The sequence below is a fragment of the Theobroma cacao genome, chromosome 7 (genome assembly GCF_000208745.1).
Source record: "Theobroma cacao cultivar B97-61/B2 chromosome 7, Criollo_cocoa_genome_V2, whole genome shotgun sequence".
Lineage (NCBI taxonomy): Eukaryota > Viridiplantae > Streptophyta > Magnoliopsida > Malvales > Malvaceae > Theobroma > Theobroma cacao.
The window spans coordinates 2,466,505-2,480,315 of record NC_030856.1 but is presented as its reverse complement, the minus strand read 5'-3'; the positions used below and the strand labels follow the sequence as shown (position 1 = coordinate 2,480,315).

The following is a 13,811-nucleotide window of genomic DNA, read 5'->3' as shown; positions in this document are numbered from 1 at the left end:
AAATTATCTTTGTTACAGTACCATTACTAGATGGTACAAAAAATGGGCAGTTTCCATTTTCCAATGCTTCATATTTATTTAAGAGAACTTAACTGAAGAAAGTATTCAAAAGACTCAAAACCTAAAGATTACATATTATAATGAGCAGAACAATGTTCAAAAATGGAGGAAGAAGCCAAGTCTAGTGATCAAAATAGATTTCTTTTCATTTAGATCAAGCCTTCTGCACGGAAAAACTAAGAATCAGGTCTTTTACTTCTTCATTGACAGCCCTATCAATGGCAGTTCGCCCATCTGCATCCTTGACATCGTAACTCGCTCCAGCTCTCAACAGCTCTTCAATTTTTGGCTTGTCGCCTTCCGAGGCAGCCAGCATCAACAAGATGTCTACCGGGTGGATGTTCTGGTTCAAAAGAGCTTCCATCTTATCATAGGAGCCTTCAACAGCAAGCATCCCCATGTAGTTAAAGTACTGCAAAACAGAATAGCTTCTTCAATAGAACCAAGGAAAGCTTCTCCATTTAATAATATAAGGAAAGAGTACACTTTGGTTTATCATGATGAATTCAAACCACACAAGAAGAAAAGGAAACACAAGGGCATTCTCCCCTTTCAGATTTATTATCAAGACAAATAAGAAGACAACAGCAGATTCACACCAACTGCTTCATTACCATAGCTAAAACTATCTTCGACAATGGCAGAAAATACACCAAAGAACACAAATAGTAAAGTGTTGCAGCATTGATGGTACTTCTTGGAACAATTGCCAGAAAGAAGCAAAGTGCCAGGACAACTAATGACTTCTATAATAGGAATCGACATCTTAATACATGACAATGATATTGTAATGTGCTTTAAAATAAGCATGATCTATAGTATTTCCAATCAATCTTTACGATATATTTTCTGTTGTCTTTGACGATTGAAACTTATTCTGTTGATTAAATAGGCTATCAACAGGCTTTTTCATGTTTCAATTCACGAAGGGTTATGATATCCATGCTCATATCTTGACAAGGTTTATTGGATGTCCATTACTGTTTGTGCATTTCTTCTAACCATAGCTAAGAAAGGGGAAACAATGTAAACTTGATTAAAAGGAAAGTCATTTTAGTTCTGCTCACAAGAATCTCTAATAGCTTTCTCAACCAAGAATATCCCATTATGCTATTAACTCTATATTAAACAAAACTAGTACCATAAAAAGGCAATGAACCACTGCTACAAACCATTCAAAAGTTCATTTAACATTTAATCCTCTATATATATATGGCTGATGACCAGTGACCATAAAATCATCTCAAACTATAAAAAGAGACCATGTTTTCTTCTACCCCTTCATCTACCATATCCTCTAATTCCAAGAAGTAGAACTGATAAGAAAGAAAGCATTAGAACTGAAAGGCATATGAAACAAGCTGCTGTAAAACTTGTAAATGTTAAATTCATTGACATTTAAACTATAGCTCTGGTGAACAATTAGATCCTTGTCAGGTAGGCAAACTAAAACCTTTCAAAGTGAAATTCATTTCTAATATGTAATGTCTAGACCCTTCCTGGCATTGGTTGAATTCCCTAGCCTTTTTCTTCATTACTAACAACTAATAAGTAACAAGAAAAATAGCAATAAAATGTAAAAAGAACCCATTAACCAAATAATCTCAGACGTCCTATCACCTGAACAAATTGAAGAAAAACAACCTGCTGAACAAAGAAAACAAAAGCGTAAAGAACCAACCTGCTCAACATCATCTCTGTCAAAATCATCTCTAGTCTGGCTGCCATAAATGCCAGCACCCTCAGCGTCAACACCATTCTTACCAAACCTGAACCAGCATTGAGTTTTTGAACCATTAGAGGGTCCAATTCGTGAAGGCCTCACCCAAGAGAGAGAGTTTTGAGTACCCAGGAACTTGGAACTGAATTTTGGGAAAGAAGGAAGTGAATTTATGGGCTTTGAATCAAAGGGTATTTGGACAGTACATGGGATAGAATTCATGTTTCTTTTGATCTTTCTCTGTGAGACAGAAAGTGAAGCAAGTTAAACTGGCTTTGAACCACTTCAGTTTCTATCCACTCACGTCTTTGGAGAAAGAACTATTTGTCTGTCTTTTGTTCTTTTGCATTGCTATCCTGAATGACTGCTGTTGGCCGTTGATTTGTTTGACAATCTCAACATAGTAGGATGGTGAAACTTGACATATAAGCATAGTGCTGTTTAGTCGATTTGAGAAAGGGACATTACCATTTTCTTGTCTCCATTGATAAAACTTGGCTAACCTCTTTTTGGTGAAACGGCCACCTTTATGAAAGATTATTGTCTTAAAATCATTTGATTGATATCCTTTGTTATCTTTGACATTGTAATCTTTGGTGGGTGAGAAGGCAAATGAAATCAAAGGCCATAAAAGATCCCATTAAGCCCAATGAAAGATGGAAATGTAGGCCACCAGCAGAAACTAGCCTTAGCCAGTAGGATACTGAAGCCCAAGAAAGAAAACCCACAAGCCTATTATTGGCTCTAGGGTCTGGTTATGCTCATCCAAGAAAGAGGTCTACAAGTTGGGAAAATTAGATTGCTTTCCCCATCGGCAGACATTGATTAGCTTTGTTCACTGAACATGGAGCAATGGGACCAAACATTTCAGCCTATTCAAGCCACAGACAGCTCCCAAAGTCAAGAGACATGATCCATGAAACAAGGATATCTGCCTAACTCCTATCATTTCACCTTATCAACAGTACAAAATCTATTATAGTCATAAAAACTCCTTGTTTTGCAGCAGCAGCCTACTCTCTTCATTCTCTTTAAGTGTCCTTTTGGACAACATGAAAATATTTTTCGAAAAATATTTTCAACACTTTCAAATATTGAAGAAGAAAAAACAGATTTGGGTATAACATATTCTTAGAATCAACAGAAAAAAATGATTAACGTGAATAGAATATCACCCCCCACTCTATTTTCCTGTGTTTCCCTCCTCCCTAGACCTTTTTTTAATATTACTTCATCATTTTTCACTTTTTTTTTGTTATATAAGTAAATCTCATTCTGTTAATGAAATCTTTAATGGGATTTAATTCTTTAATTCAATCCATAGACCCCAAAAAAATACCCACTTTTAGGTAAGGTAGCTGTTAACTTTATTCTTGGTTCTCTTGTAGGTGTAGCTAAACAAAAAGGCACTAAAAGAGAATTATTCTGATTATCCATTTTGACCAAATTGAAAATGCTGTAAGCTTATTATCATCTGTCACCTTTTCAATCTCATAATTCTTTTTTCAGGAATCATTAGTCCATGGCTAGTTGGCAACTAATCCAACAGCGGTGAGCCAGCTCCTTAATGTTTCATTTATTTTGTTTCATACCCAAAGAGCTAAACTTGAAAGAAATTTCAATAAATCTGTTCACATTCTCCATAGGTTAAGGATAATGGACACCAGTCATATTTTTCCCATGACCCCATTGGAACAAAGGAAAGAAATCAACCCCACGGCCTGCCTCCATGCCTGGAAAGCACTCAAGTTGCTTACCAGACCTCACCTCACCCTCCTCTGCTGATTCTTCCTTGCCCATTCTTGCCAGTAAAGACATGAAAAAAGAAAGTAACAGCTTACCAAAACTTTCCAGGAAAACTCACTTTTACTTTTTCTAGTGTCATTGCATCAGTTTAACAGTTACTTTGCCTGATATGAGACTCATCAGTTTTCCTACCGTACTTAAAAGTGTGAATATTAGTGAATAAGACTGTTGAAATGCAAGGAGAAACAACCAAATATTGAATGTGACAATGTCAGGAACCTAATCAAAATTAGTGTGTAAAATGACTGCATAACTCACTGTTATATACTGATGAACGGTAGGAAATTTGACCCTACTGTGCACCAAACAACATTAAAATATAACCTATGTAGTTAAAAGAAAAGAGGCAGAGTGGTTAGGAGCTTAAATGTTTTAACCGCAAGCACATGAATGGAATGAGCAGGCCATCATTTAATCCTCCAACCAGACAAAAATCTAACGCTGTTCACTTTAGATAAAGAACATGAGGCAAAGAACTCATGTGGAGATACTAGGTATAAGGCCAAACACCAAATGGCCCAGTCTGAAAGAACTTTCACCATCAAGACAACAACACCAAGAACAACCTCTCTTCATCTACAAGCTTCCCTGGATCCTATCAGACAAAGCATGCATAGATCAAAAACCAGTGCCAAAAAGGTCCCGGATGAAATGGCTGCACACCCTCCTGTCGAAATAGGCACCAGAGGCACTGTGGGATCTTTGGTAATGCTCGAGATTGAGTACTTCAGCCGGCTGGAACTGAGCTGCCGAGATAGCTCAGAGAAGCCTCATCCCAATGTCAGAGATTTTGCCTCCTCTAGTAGTCACTCCAGACCAATTGTCGGGCCTGTTGTAGCAACTCAGAAGAAGAAGAAGAAGAAGATAGGAGGCAGCAAGCTCCTACCAAGCATGTGTTCCATGGTGGAAATTTCAGAGAACAGGCCAGTTGGGTTTTCAGGGTTCGGTTATAGGAACCTGAAATCTGATGTGAAGAAGTTGCAGGTCTAGACAATGCTCTCAGAAAGCTTAGAGAACCCAAGCTTCTTGAGACGATTTGTTACAGGGCTAGCCCATGCTCTATCCGGATTTCCACACTTTATGTCCACAACTTCAACAATGTTAGATACTTTTTTGTCACTTTTCTGTCTGGTAGGAGTTCTATCCAAAGCAATATTATCAGAGCCAAGCATTGGAATCTGATGGACGTTTTTAAGATGGCTTTTTGTCTTCTGGGCAGTTTGAGGGCTTTTATAACTCATGCTGTTGCTACTGCCACTGGTGCTTGCTCCGTCCATCGATTTCCTCAACTGAAATCTTTTAGGAGTAGCAGAACCACAGGCAACTGATACAGGAACTGTCTGAGGTTTGTGTCTAAAAGATGCAGGTGTCTGCGGTGCTGGTTTAATGGAGTCCAGTTCCCTTGTCATCAGGGAACTGATTGTCCCAGTAGTCCCCACCTTAACCGATCCTCCACCACCCTTGATAGCTTCTAGTTTTTGAACCATATTTCCTCTATAATTTTAATTAGAGTCTGAGCTATTGTCTTCTTGTATTGTTAGCCTTTCAAAGCCTGTTCTGCAGGATATTGCAACCAAAAAGAATTCCAGGAGCCTGTCATCCGACAACATTGAATGAATTAACAAATGAATTATAACTAATTTTGGTATGCAGGTAATATTCTACATATCAGAGTAAGCATTTTCCCAGCAAGTTCTCTTAGTAAACAAGTAGAAAGCTACAGATATTAGTTATTCAAAGAACTAAAGGTAGAGGGTGCTCCATTCAAGCTTTAAAGCTGTGTTGTTTTCACCACTTACACAGCAACCCAGTCAAAGCAAATTGAACAAGAAAATCTACATCCATAGTTTATAAAGACAAATGAAAGAGAGCAAACCATAAGCATAAAAAGGAACATTTTTACAAGGAATTGCTGGAGCAATCTGATAATGGTTGGTAGGTAAGAAGAGAGAAGAAAATTTCCAGGCTTTTAGCCAGAATGAATTGAGTGCTGCTAACCCATCAAAATTTCACTTTGGTTAGTTCTTGAAATATGAACAAGAAAACTGCAGACTGGGACTTAAGCAGTTAATCTTCAAACCAGTTCCCAGATTTTGCATCAAATTACACCAGAAAAATCAAGAATCAAGTAGAAACAGCAGCAAATCCTGAAGAAAACATCATATAAACAAATCAAACCAGAAAGTAAGAAACTTTACCAAACTCCAGGCAGCCAACAACCCAACAAGTTATGGAATCCAACAATTATATCAGAGACCCCAACAAGTTAAACACTTTAGCAGATCATAAAAGACAGCAATCAAAAAGCTTACCACTTTATACCAAGTACATTAAAGTGTGAACTCAGCAATGTTGGAGATGGCACATTGAACTGAATCTGAGTTATCTGACCCCCAACACAACCAAAAGTGAAACTAAACTAAACTAAAACAAATCCCACCAAATTTTCAGGGCTTTGCAACTAAGATCTTTGAACATTTTTGTAAGTAAAAACTCTCACATGTGTTTTTCCATTATGTCACCTTCAGAACCATATCTAACCTTCTTTGCATTTGAAATCTAACTTTTTGCTAAAAGTGTTATGTCTTATTTGTATCTGTCAGAGCAGTCAACCAACACCAATCATAGTGCAGTAAAACCTGACTCACAACCGGCCATGTTTCAACAACCAATGGTAGTTTGCCACGTATAAACATTGAAATTCTAAACTTTGGATAAAGATATTTTTAATACACAAATAAAAATTGGTATCTGTTTACAAGTTTAAGAAAACTTGCTGGATTCCATATTAATAATAAAGCTGATTTTTTTACCCTAAAATGTTGACTTTATACACACAATGTGCCGTATCAAGCCAACCATTTTTGCTTTTCTTTTGAGTGCAGGGGTTACATTCAATGTACCATTACCGGGGAGTATGAAAACTTTAGCCTTGTTAGTTATTGTTAGTTATGGTGTGATTTGATCCTTCAACTAATGATTTAGAAATAGAGTTTATGTTGATTAAACAACTCATTAAGCTTATATATTTGTTTTTATATATTTTTTAAATATGATTAAAATTTAAATACTCAAGACGACACAAAAAATTGTGTGTTTTTGTTAAAGATTAAAAATCATTTTTAATGTTTAATTGATTATGTATACATTAATCACCAAATTAAAGGAAGATGATTGTAAGGGCAGGTTGGAGTGTCAAGTTGTGCTGAGAAATAAATATCTTGATTTTCTTAGAAGGCAGACCACACATTAAGGTGGAAAATGAAATAACGAAGGACAATTTACTCATTGAATTGAATGAAAGCAAAATATGAGATAAGATAATGAAGTTTCATGGCCCAATCAGAAGCCTTTCATTGTGAGTTTTGAACTGTTGATTGGGCTGGTTGGCTTACTCATGGACAGTTAGACCCATTTTAGGTCCATCAAAATGGGTCACTCTTACTGCATCCAAGCTCAATGATCAAATCCGTATCTATCAAGGTGATATCGAAACTTATCTCTACCCAAAATAAATATTAAAAATTTTATCCTAACTCGTCCCAAATCTAAATATAGTATACTTGAATCTTATGTTATAAGATCAAGTACTTGTAGGTGCTCGTATTAAATCAACTTATTGACATACCTATATTTGTCAACAATTTTGATGAGCGCAAAAATGAAAAAAGGGATTCAATTTTACATACCTAATTTACTTATAACTTGGAGAGAGAAAGGATGAGGGAACTCATGACTTGAAGAGGGAAGTTCTTTAAAGAATACTATAGTAAGAAGTAAGAACAAGAACACATTGTTGAATTTGGTTCAAAAATGTTTTCAAAGTGCAAAGGCATGATTGAAAAGAGTTCATAATTTGTGTACTTTAAGATGGTCACTCACAATATTTCTTCATATCTAGTTTGGGGTAAAAGTTTAGCCTTTAATATTGGGAGAATTAAGGAAAAAAACATCACATAAGTTAATAAAACAAAATGTTGGTCCACATAAGGGTCCTATCATTCATTCCTCAATTCCAATTTGTACTTCTAATACCAAACTACATTACATTACATGCATTAAGTTGTGGTGGGTAGGCAATGCTAAAGCATACCATGTTTTTAATGATACACATTTATCACAATAAGGCAAAATATGTATATATATATATATATTTATTTATTTATTTATAACTGCACTTGAAGGCATGTAGCCAAATCTTTACCTAGTATTTCACAATGTCTAGGTGGTTTTATCTACCTTGTATTAAATAATCATGGCATGTTCCATGAAATAAAGAAAAAAAATGGGCATGACTTTGCCATTACATATACCTAATTTATTGAATAATTATTTAACATTTTACTTTCTATTAATAATACCATGGTTGTTAGATTGTTAATAATAAATTAATTTGATATGTTGAAATTTAGCATTCGAGATTAAAAAAGAATTATTATAAAATTAAAACGTTAGACTGCTCACAATCATAGTTAAAAAATTTATTTGACTTTAGGTAACACCTCGTTATTAATAATATTTTTACAATTTCATTCTTCTTAATCGTAAATTGAAATTGAAATTGAAATTTTTTAATATTTTATCTCAAAAAAATTAAAAGTATAATTTTTATAAAAATTTTTAAAGATTAAAACGTGATATCCACACAAACTTAGAGGCAAATGACCAAGAAAAAAAAAATTCAAATGATTAGTTTCAATCATTAGAGGAAAAATGTTCAACCAACAAACCCTAACAAATCTCACCAAAAACAAGGGCTGTTTTTTTTTTTTTATTCTAATCTCTTGATGATCAATTATGTGCTATCTCCGTGTTCAAAGGTCCCATTCACATTAGTGGACCCCCACCCAGAAATTGTCCAATGAAATTCAATGGTCATGATCTTAACCTAAGCCTTACCCTCCAAATACAAATTAAACGTTCCAATTCATCAAATTTAAACCCTGATTGGTCCATCTAATCCTCTTTTACACCAAATCTTTTGTTATTTCAAAAAAATTCAAAATCCCCTCTTTTTTCTTCTCTCTTGCATCCTTTTGCTTCACTCTCTTCAGATCTCAGCTTTCTCCCTCTCCCTTAACTCTTACTCCTTCTCTTTAATCTCAAAAATCCCTTTCTTTGAAGTCTCAATCTCTCTCTCTCTCTCTCTCTTCATCAGCTTTCTTTCAATGTATGCAGAATCCCATCTTTTTGTTTCACTCCATAGGACAATTTCATTTACTCAAAGATCCCATTTTTCTTCTTTGTTTCAGGCTCTGAAATCCAGTTTGCTCTTTAGAGATTCCCACATTTTCTGTCATTGAACTCCAAAATCCTTCTCCTTCATCAACTTTCCTTTCAATGTATAAAGAACTTATCTTTTTTTCGCTTGATAGAAAACTTTCCTATTTCCTCAAAATCCCATCTTTTTTCCTTCTTTGCTCCAATCTCTACAACCCCATTTCCTCAAAATCCCATCTTTTTCTCCTTGTTTAAATCTATAGAATCCAATTTCCTCAAAATCTCATCTTTTTTTTTTGTTTCCCTTTGTTGCAATCTGTAAACCATTTTTTTTTCTACTCATTCTTTTGACAATGAGTAATTCTCAAGCACCCAAATCTGCAAAGCCTTCAAAGGCTTCAACTTTACCTCCTTCTTCAAACCCTCCAAAACCCTCTTCACTTTCTTCTCACCTTGCAATGGTGGAGCTAAAACAAAGGATTTTAACCTCACTTTCCAAGCTTTCTGACCGTGACACTTACCAAATTGCCGTTGAGGATCTTGAGAAAATCATCCAATCTCTTTCCCCTGACTCCCTTCCCATGTTACTCAATTGCCTTTTTGATTCTTCCAATGATCCAAAACCGGCTGTAAAGAAAGAATCTTTAAGGTTACTTTCAATGCTATGTAACTGCCATGGTGAATTGGCGGCTTCCCATTTGACTAAGATCATTGCCCACATTGTTAAAAGGCTGAAAGATGCAGATTCTGGGGTGAAAGATGCTTGTCGCGATTCAATTGGGGCGCTTTCAGGGCAGTATTTGAAAGGGGAGAGTGGAGGGACTCTGGTGGGATTGTTTGTAAAGCCATTGTTTGAAGCAATGGGGGAACAGAACAAAGGAGTGCAATCTGGTGCTGCATTGTGTATGGCTAAGATGGTCGAATGTGCAGCTGATCCTCCTTTGGCTGCTTTTCAGAAGCTGTGTCCCAGGATCTGCAAGCTGTTGAATAATCAGAATTTTATGGCTAAGGCTTCCCTTTTGCCATTAGTGGCGAGTTTGTCACAGGTTTGGTGCAATGTAGTTGTTTTTAGCTTGATTTTGGCCATTTACAATGCCTAATTCATAAGGATATTGATGATTGATATTGTTAGTTTGGTAGTTGTTAATGACAGCTTAAATGAAAATCTTTTAGTTTCTTCAGAAAGTTTGCTATGTGCTTGTTAACCTGGATGGTAATCTACATCGTGTTATATTTGATTGTGCAAATTAGATAGCTAGGTGGGGAATAAATTTTATTACTTTGACGAATTTTAGAGAAAGGAACACATTGAAGTTCTGTAAAAAAATGATGACCTTGTTGCAGGTGGGAGCAATTGCACCACCGAGCTTGGAAGCTTTGCTGCAGAGCATCCATGAATGCCTTGGGAGCACAGATTGGGCGACGCGTAAGGCAGCTGCTGATGCTTTAACTGCCTTGGCACTGCATTCGAACAACTTGATTGCAGATAGAGCAGCTTCAACAATAACGGCACTGGAGGGTTGCCGCTTTGACAGGGTAGCTTTCTGGAGCCCTTTCTCTTTAATATAATGTTTGTATTTTTATGCTCAATGCCATGTATATAATTTGTGGATATCTCATTTTGGTACTTTCTGGACATCACTGGTGCAAGACCTTGTACTTCTCTTCTTTTAATGAACTGATCTGTTCTCTTGACTTAGGGCAGATTATGTGTTATTTCTCAACATAGGTTTCATTTTTTGTGGGATAAACTTGGCATAATTAGAATTCTCGGGGCTAATTGTTGTGTGGCAGAAGTGTTTAGGTTAATGGATGATGTGGGTTTGGACTGGATGGCTTCATCTTTTCTAGATTGGTTTTGAAGGGAATTTCAGTTGGCGCATTATGATTTTGGAAGGAAGGATTTTGTCTGATTCTTTACTAATCAATGTAACTCATGCATTGTGGTCCTCTAAATGATTTTGCTCCTTAGTGTTTATCCTTCACTACCTGTCTAATGGTGGATGTATATTAGTCAACAATGCCATATGAAAAGTTTATTGTGTTGAATAATTTTGATCATTGGTTAAACAGATGAAACCAGTGAGAGATAGCATGACCGAAGCATTGCAATTATGGAAGCAGATTGCAGGAAAGGGTGAAGATGGAATTGCAGATAACCAGAAGGCCTTGTCTCATGGTAAGCATGTTGGTTATGTGCTTTTATGGGTTGCCCTTCTGATGTTTAATCCTGCTCTCTTATTTGATAAATTAATTACAATTGCTGCTGTAGATGGTGAAAATCCTCAACCAGCTGAATTGTTAGAAAAGAATGGCTTGAACATTCCAAATGCTGGTGATAAAAAAACAGATCCATCAGCAAAGGATTCATCTAATAATCTGCCCCCAACTTCAGATTCTGTTTCCAAAGGCAAAGGTGGAAGCATTCCTGACAAAGCAGTTGTAATTTTAAAGAAGAAAGCACCCGCATTAACGGACAAGGAGTTGAATCCTGAATTCTTCCAGAAACTTGAAACAAGGGGTTCTGGTGATTTGCCAGTTGAAGTAGTTGTTTCTCGCAGATATCTTAATTCTTCAAACTTGAAGAATGAGGAGGAATCAGAAACAAATGATCCAGACGCAAGAAGAAGGTCGAATTATCTGGGAAACAGCCAGGCAGATGATTTTAATGCATCTTCCAGTATCAGAAACCGTAACATAGAGAGAGGAGCTGCTGGTGTGCGGGACAAATGGCCTGAAGAGAAGATAAATGGAAAAGACCTAAGAACAAGGGCATTTGATGCTGATGACAGGATAGATATAAATCAAAGGGAGCCATCTGGAAATCGTTTGGGTTTCTCAAAGGTGGATGGACAGTCTGAAGGGTCCTTCATCAGCAACAAAGGAAATTGGTTGGCTATACAGAGGCAGTTATTGCAGCTGGAGAGACAACAAGCGCATCTCATGAATATGTTGCAGGTATTTCTGAGTTCTGCATTTAGGACATGCTTCCAGTGAGTGCTCTTCTTATTGATAAGATTCCTTGTTCTGTTGCAGGATTTTATGGGTGGTTCTCACGATAGCATGATAACTTTGGAGAACAGAGTTAGGGGTCTTGAGCGAATTGTTGAAGACATGGCTAGGGATTTATCAATATCATCTGGCAGGAGAGGTGCTAATTTTACGGTGGGGTTTGAAGGAGCTTCTAATAGACCTTTAGGGAAGTATAATGGGTTTTCTGACTATAGTTCCAAGTTCAGTGGGCGAATTCCATTTGGAGAAAGATTTGCCCAATCTGATGGAATTGGCCCAGGCGTGAGGGGAAGGGGACCTTCTTGGAGATCTGAAATGGCCGATGATTGGGATTTCCCTGCATTTGGTGCTTCCAGAAATGGGCAAGTTGGGTCAAGAAGAGCTCCAGCTAGTGGCAGCCTGGATGGTAGATCACCCAAATCAGAACATGAGAGTGAACAGGTTGGTGGGAGGAGAGCTTGGGAAAAGGGTCCCGGGCCTGTGAGGCTTGGTGAAGGGCCTTCTGCTAGAAGTGTCTGGCAAGCATCAAAAGATGAAGCTACCTTGGAAGCAATCCGTGTAGCTGGGGAGGACGGTGGAGCATCTCGAACAGGACGTGTTCCTGAATTGACTGCTGAAGCTGTTGGAGATGATAATGTTGGACCAGAGCGAGATCCGGTCTGGACTTCTTGGAGCAACGCAATGCATGCCCTTCAGGTAGGTGATATGGATTCTGCTTATGCAGAAGTTCTGTCTACAGGGGATGATCTCTTGCTTATAAAGCTAATGGATAGATCAGGCCCTATGGTTGACCAACTATCAAATGAGATAGCGAATGAGGCCTTGCATGCTATTGTGCAATTTCTTCTGGAGCAGGATTTGTTTGATATCTGTCTATCCTGGATTCAACAGGTATGGTTCTTTTTCTTGGATTATTTTAGTTCAAGCTGTTTCATTTAGACATTTTTTTCTGAAGTTTCTTATTAGTTTTTATTTCTCCTGTAACTTTTCAGCTGGTCGAAGTGGTGTTAGAAAGTGGACCCGATGCATTGGGTATTCCCATGGAGTTGAAGAAAGAGCTTTTGTTGAATTTGCATGAGGCAGCTTCCACAATGGATCCACCAGAGGATTGGGAAGGTGTGGCACCTGACCAACTTCTATTGCAGTTGGCATCAGCTTGGGGAATTGAGCTGCAACAGTTTGATAAGTAATCTGCTGGTTTTGGAATCTTGTGTTGTGCTTGCAAACTTCTTGATAGGTTACTGGTTCAATACATTTATTTTACATTAAGTAAATGGTAAAGGAAAAGTTTTCAAACAGCTATGATGGCGTGTGCTTGAAAAAAAAATTGATTCAAAGCTGGCATAGGCTACTTAATACATTTTTGTATGTAATGTAAGATAATGGCCTTTGATGTAAATGTATACTAAGAGTGATATACCTTTTAGCCAAGAGATTTGCATGAAGAGATTATTTGTAAAGAGCACTATTACATTCATTTACTCAAAAACTTGCCAAAGCACTTGGATTCCAATTGTGGTTGAGGCAGTTGCTTGGTGGTAGTTATATCTGGACAAACTTCTACTTCTCCAAAAAAAAAAGAAAAATCTTCAGAGACTTCTCTTTTCAACTATCAAGGGGAAAAGATGCTGATGCAGGGACCAGATTTTAATTCAACAATGCTAGGTCACTACATCTTCTACTTGAAATATTTTCAGTTAACTGGATTGGTATAACAGCCACTCTGAACAAGCAGAACCGGAGTCTGCAATTGTGATAAATTGTCCTGACATCACTTGCAAACACTCCAGTAAGAAACTTTTGCAATTTCCATGGCATCAGTTCATAACAGTTTTGCATATACATATGTTCCATGCTGATTGCTGACTTTTTACACTAGTTGAGCCTAATTCCTAGGTGTCAAACAGGCTAAGCAACCAGTTTCTGCTAAGCAAGTTTTTCTTCTATTGTTCATATTTTCTCTAATCAACACCATGCAACCAGGCTCAGATGT

At 37.1% G+C, this 13,811-nt stretch overlaps 3 protein-coding genes across 5 annotated transcripts; 1 reads left to right on the top strand and 2 right to left on the bottom strand.

The window, feature by feature from the left end:
* LOC18593582 (protein LHCP TRANSLOCATION DEFECT) lies at positions 57-2,162 on the bottom strand. The gene is made up of 2 exons (XM_018125107.1): positions 1,742-2,162; positions 57-472 (listed from the first exon to the last, which is right to left on the bottom strand). Exons 1-2 carry the CDS (start codon positions 2,000-2,002, stop codon positions 215-217), a joined length of 519 nt encoding a protein of 172 aa, XP_017980596.1. The 5' UTR covers positions 2,003-2,162; the 3' UTR covers positions 57-214.
* On the bottom strand, positions 3,783-6,162 carry LOC18593580. Of its 3 annotated transcripts, none has more exons than XM_018125253.1 (3): positions 5,899-6,156; positions 5,463-5,733; positions 3,783-5,179 (listed from the first exon to the last, which is right to left on the bottom strand). In XM_018125253.1, exon 3 carries the CDS (start codon positions 5,071-5,073, stop codon positions 4,573-4,575), a length of 501 nt encoding a protein of 166 aa, XP_017980742.1. In that variant the 5' UTR covers positions 5,074-5,179; positions 5,463-5,733; positions 5,899-6,156; the 3' UTR covers positions 3,783-4,572. The 3 variants fall into 3 exon arrangements, with proteins under 3 accessions (XP_017980742.1, XP_007020931.1, XP_017980743.1); XM_007020869.2 differs by having other exon boundaries at positions 5,585-5,733; XM_018125254.1 differs by lacking the exon at positions 5,463-5,733 and having other exon boundaries at positions 5,899-6,162.
* LOC18593579 (microtubule-associated protein TORTIFOLIA1) lies at positions 8,605-13,328 on the top strand. The gene is made up of 6 exons (XM_007020867.2): positions 8,605-9,852; positions 10,151-10,342; positions 10,880-10,985; positions 11,079-11,764; positions 11,843-12,709; positions 12,811-13,328. Exons 1-6 carry the CDS (start codon positions 9,160-9,162, stop codon positions 13,006-13,008), a joined length of 2,742 nt encoding a protein of 913 aa, XP_007020929.1. The 5' UTR covers positions 8,605-9,159; the 3' UTR covers positions 13,009-13,328.

Bases quoted from the DNA above. Each gene is read 5' to 3' on its own strand.
- LOC18593582 (XM_018125107.1), bottom strand. From the start codon at position 2,002: ATGAATTCTATCCCATGTACTGTCCAAATACCCTTTGATTCAAAGCCC. The intron at 473-1,741 runs GTTGGTTCTTTA...TCTGTTTTGCAG, and splicing joins ACAGAGATGATGTTGAGCAG to TACTTTAACTACATGGGGAT.
- LOC18593580 (XM_018125254.1), bottom strand. From the start codon at position 5,073: ATGGTTCAAAAACTAGAAGCTATCAAGGGTGGTGGAGGATCGGTTAAG.
- LOC18593579 (XM_007020867.2), top strand. From the start codon at position 9,160: ATGAGTAATTCTCAAGCACCCAAATCTGCAAAGCCTTCAAAGGCTTCA. The intron at 10,986-11,078 runs GTAAGCATGTTG...TTGCTGCTGTAG, and splicing joins CCAGAAGGCCTTGTCTCATG to ATGGTGAAAATCCTCAACCA. The intron at 11,765-11,842 runs GTATTTCTGAGT...GTTCTGTTGCAG, and splicing joins ATCTCATGAATATGTTGCAG to GATTTTATGGGTGGTTCTCA.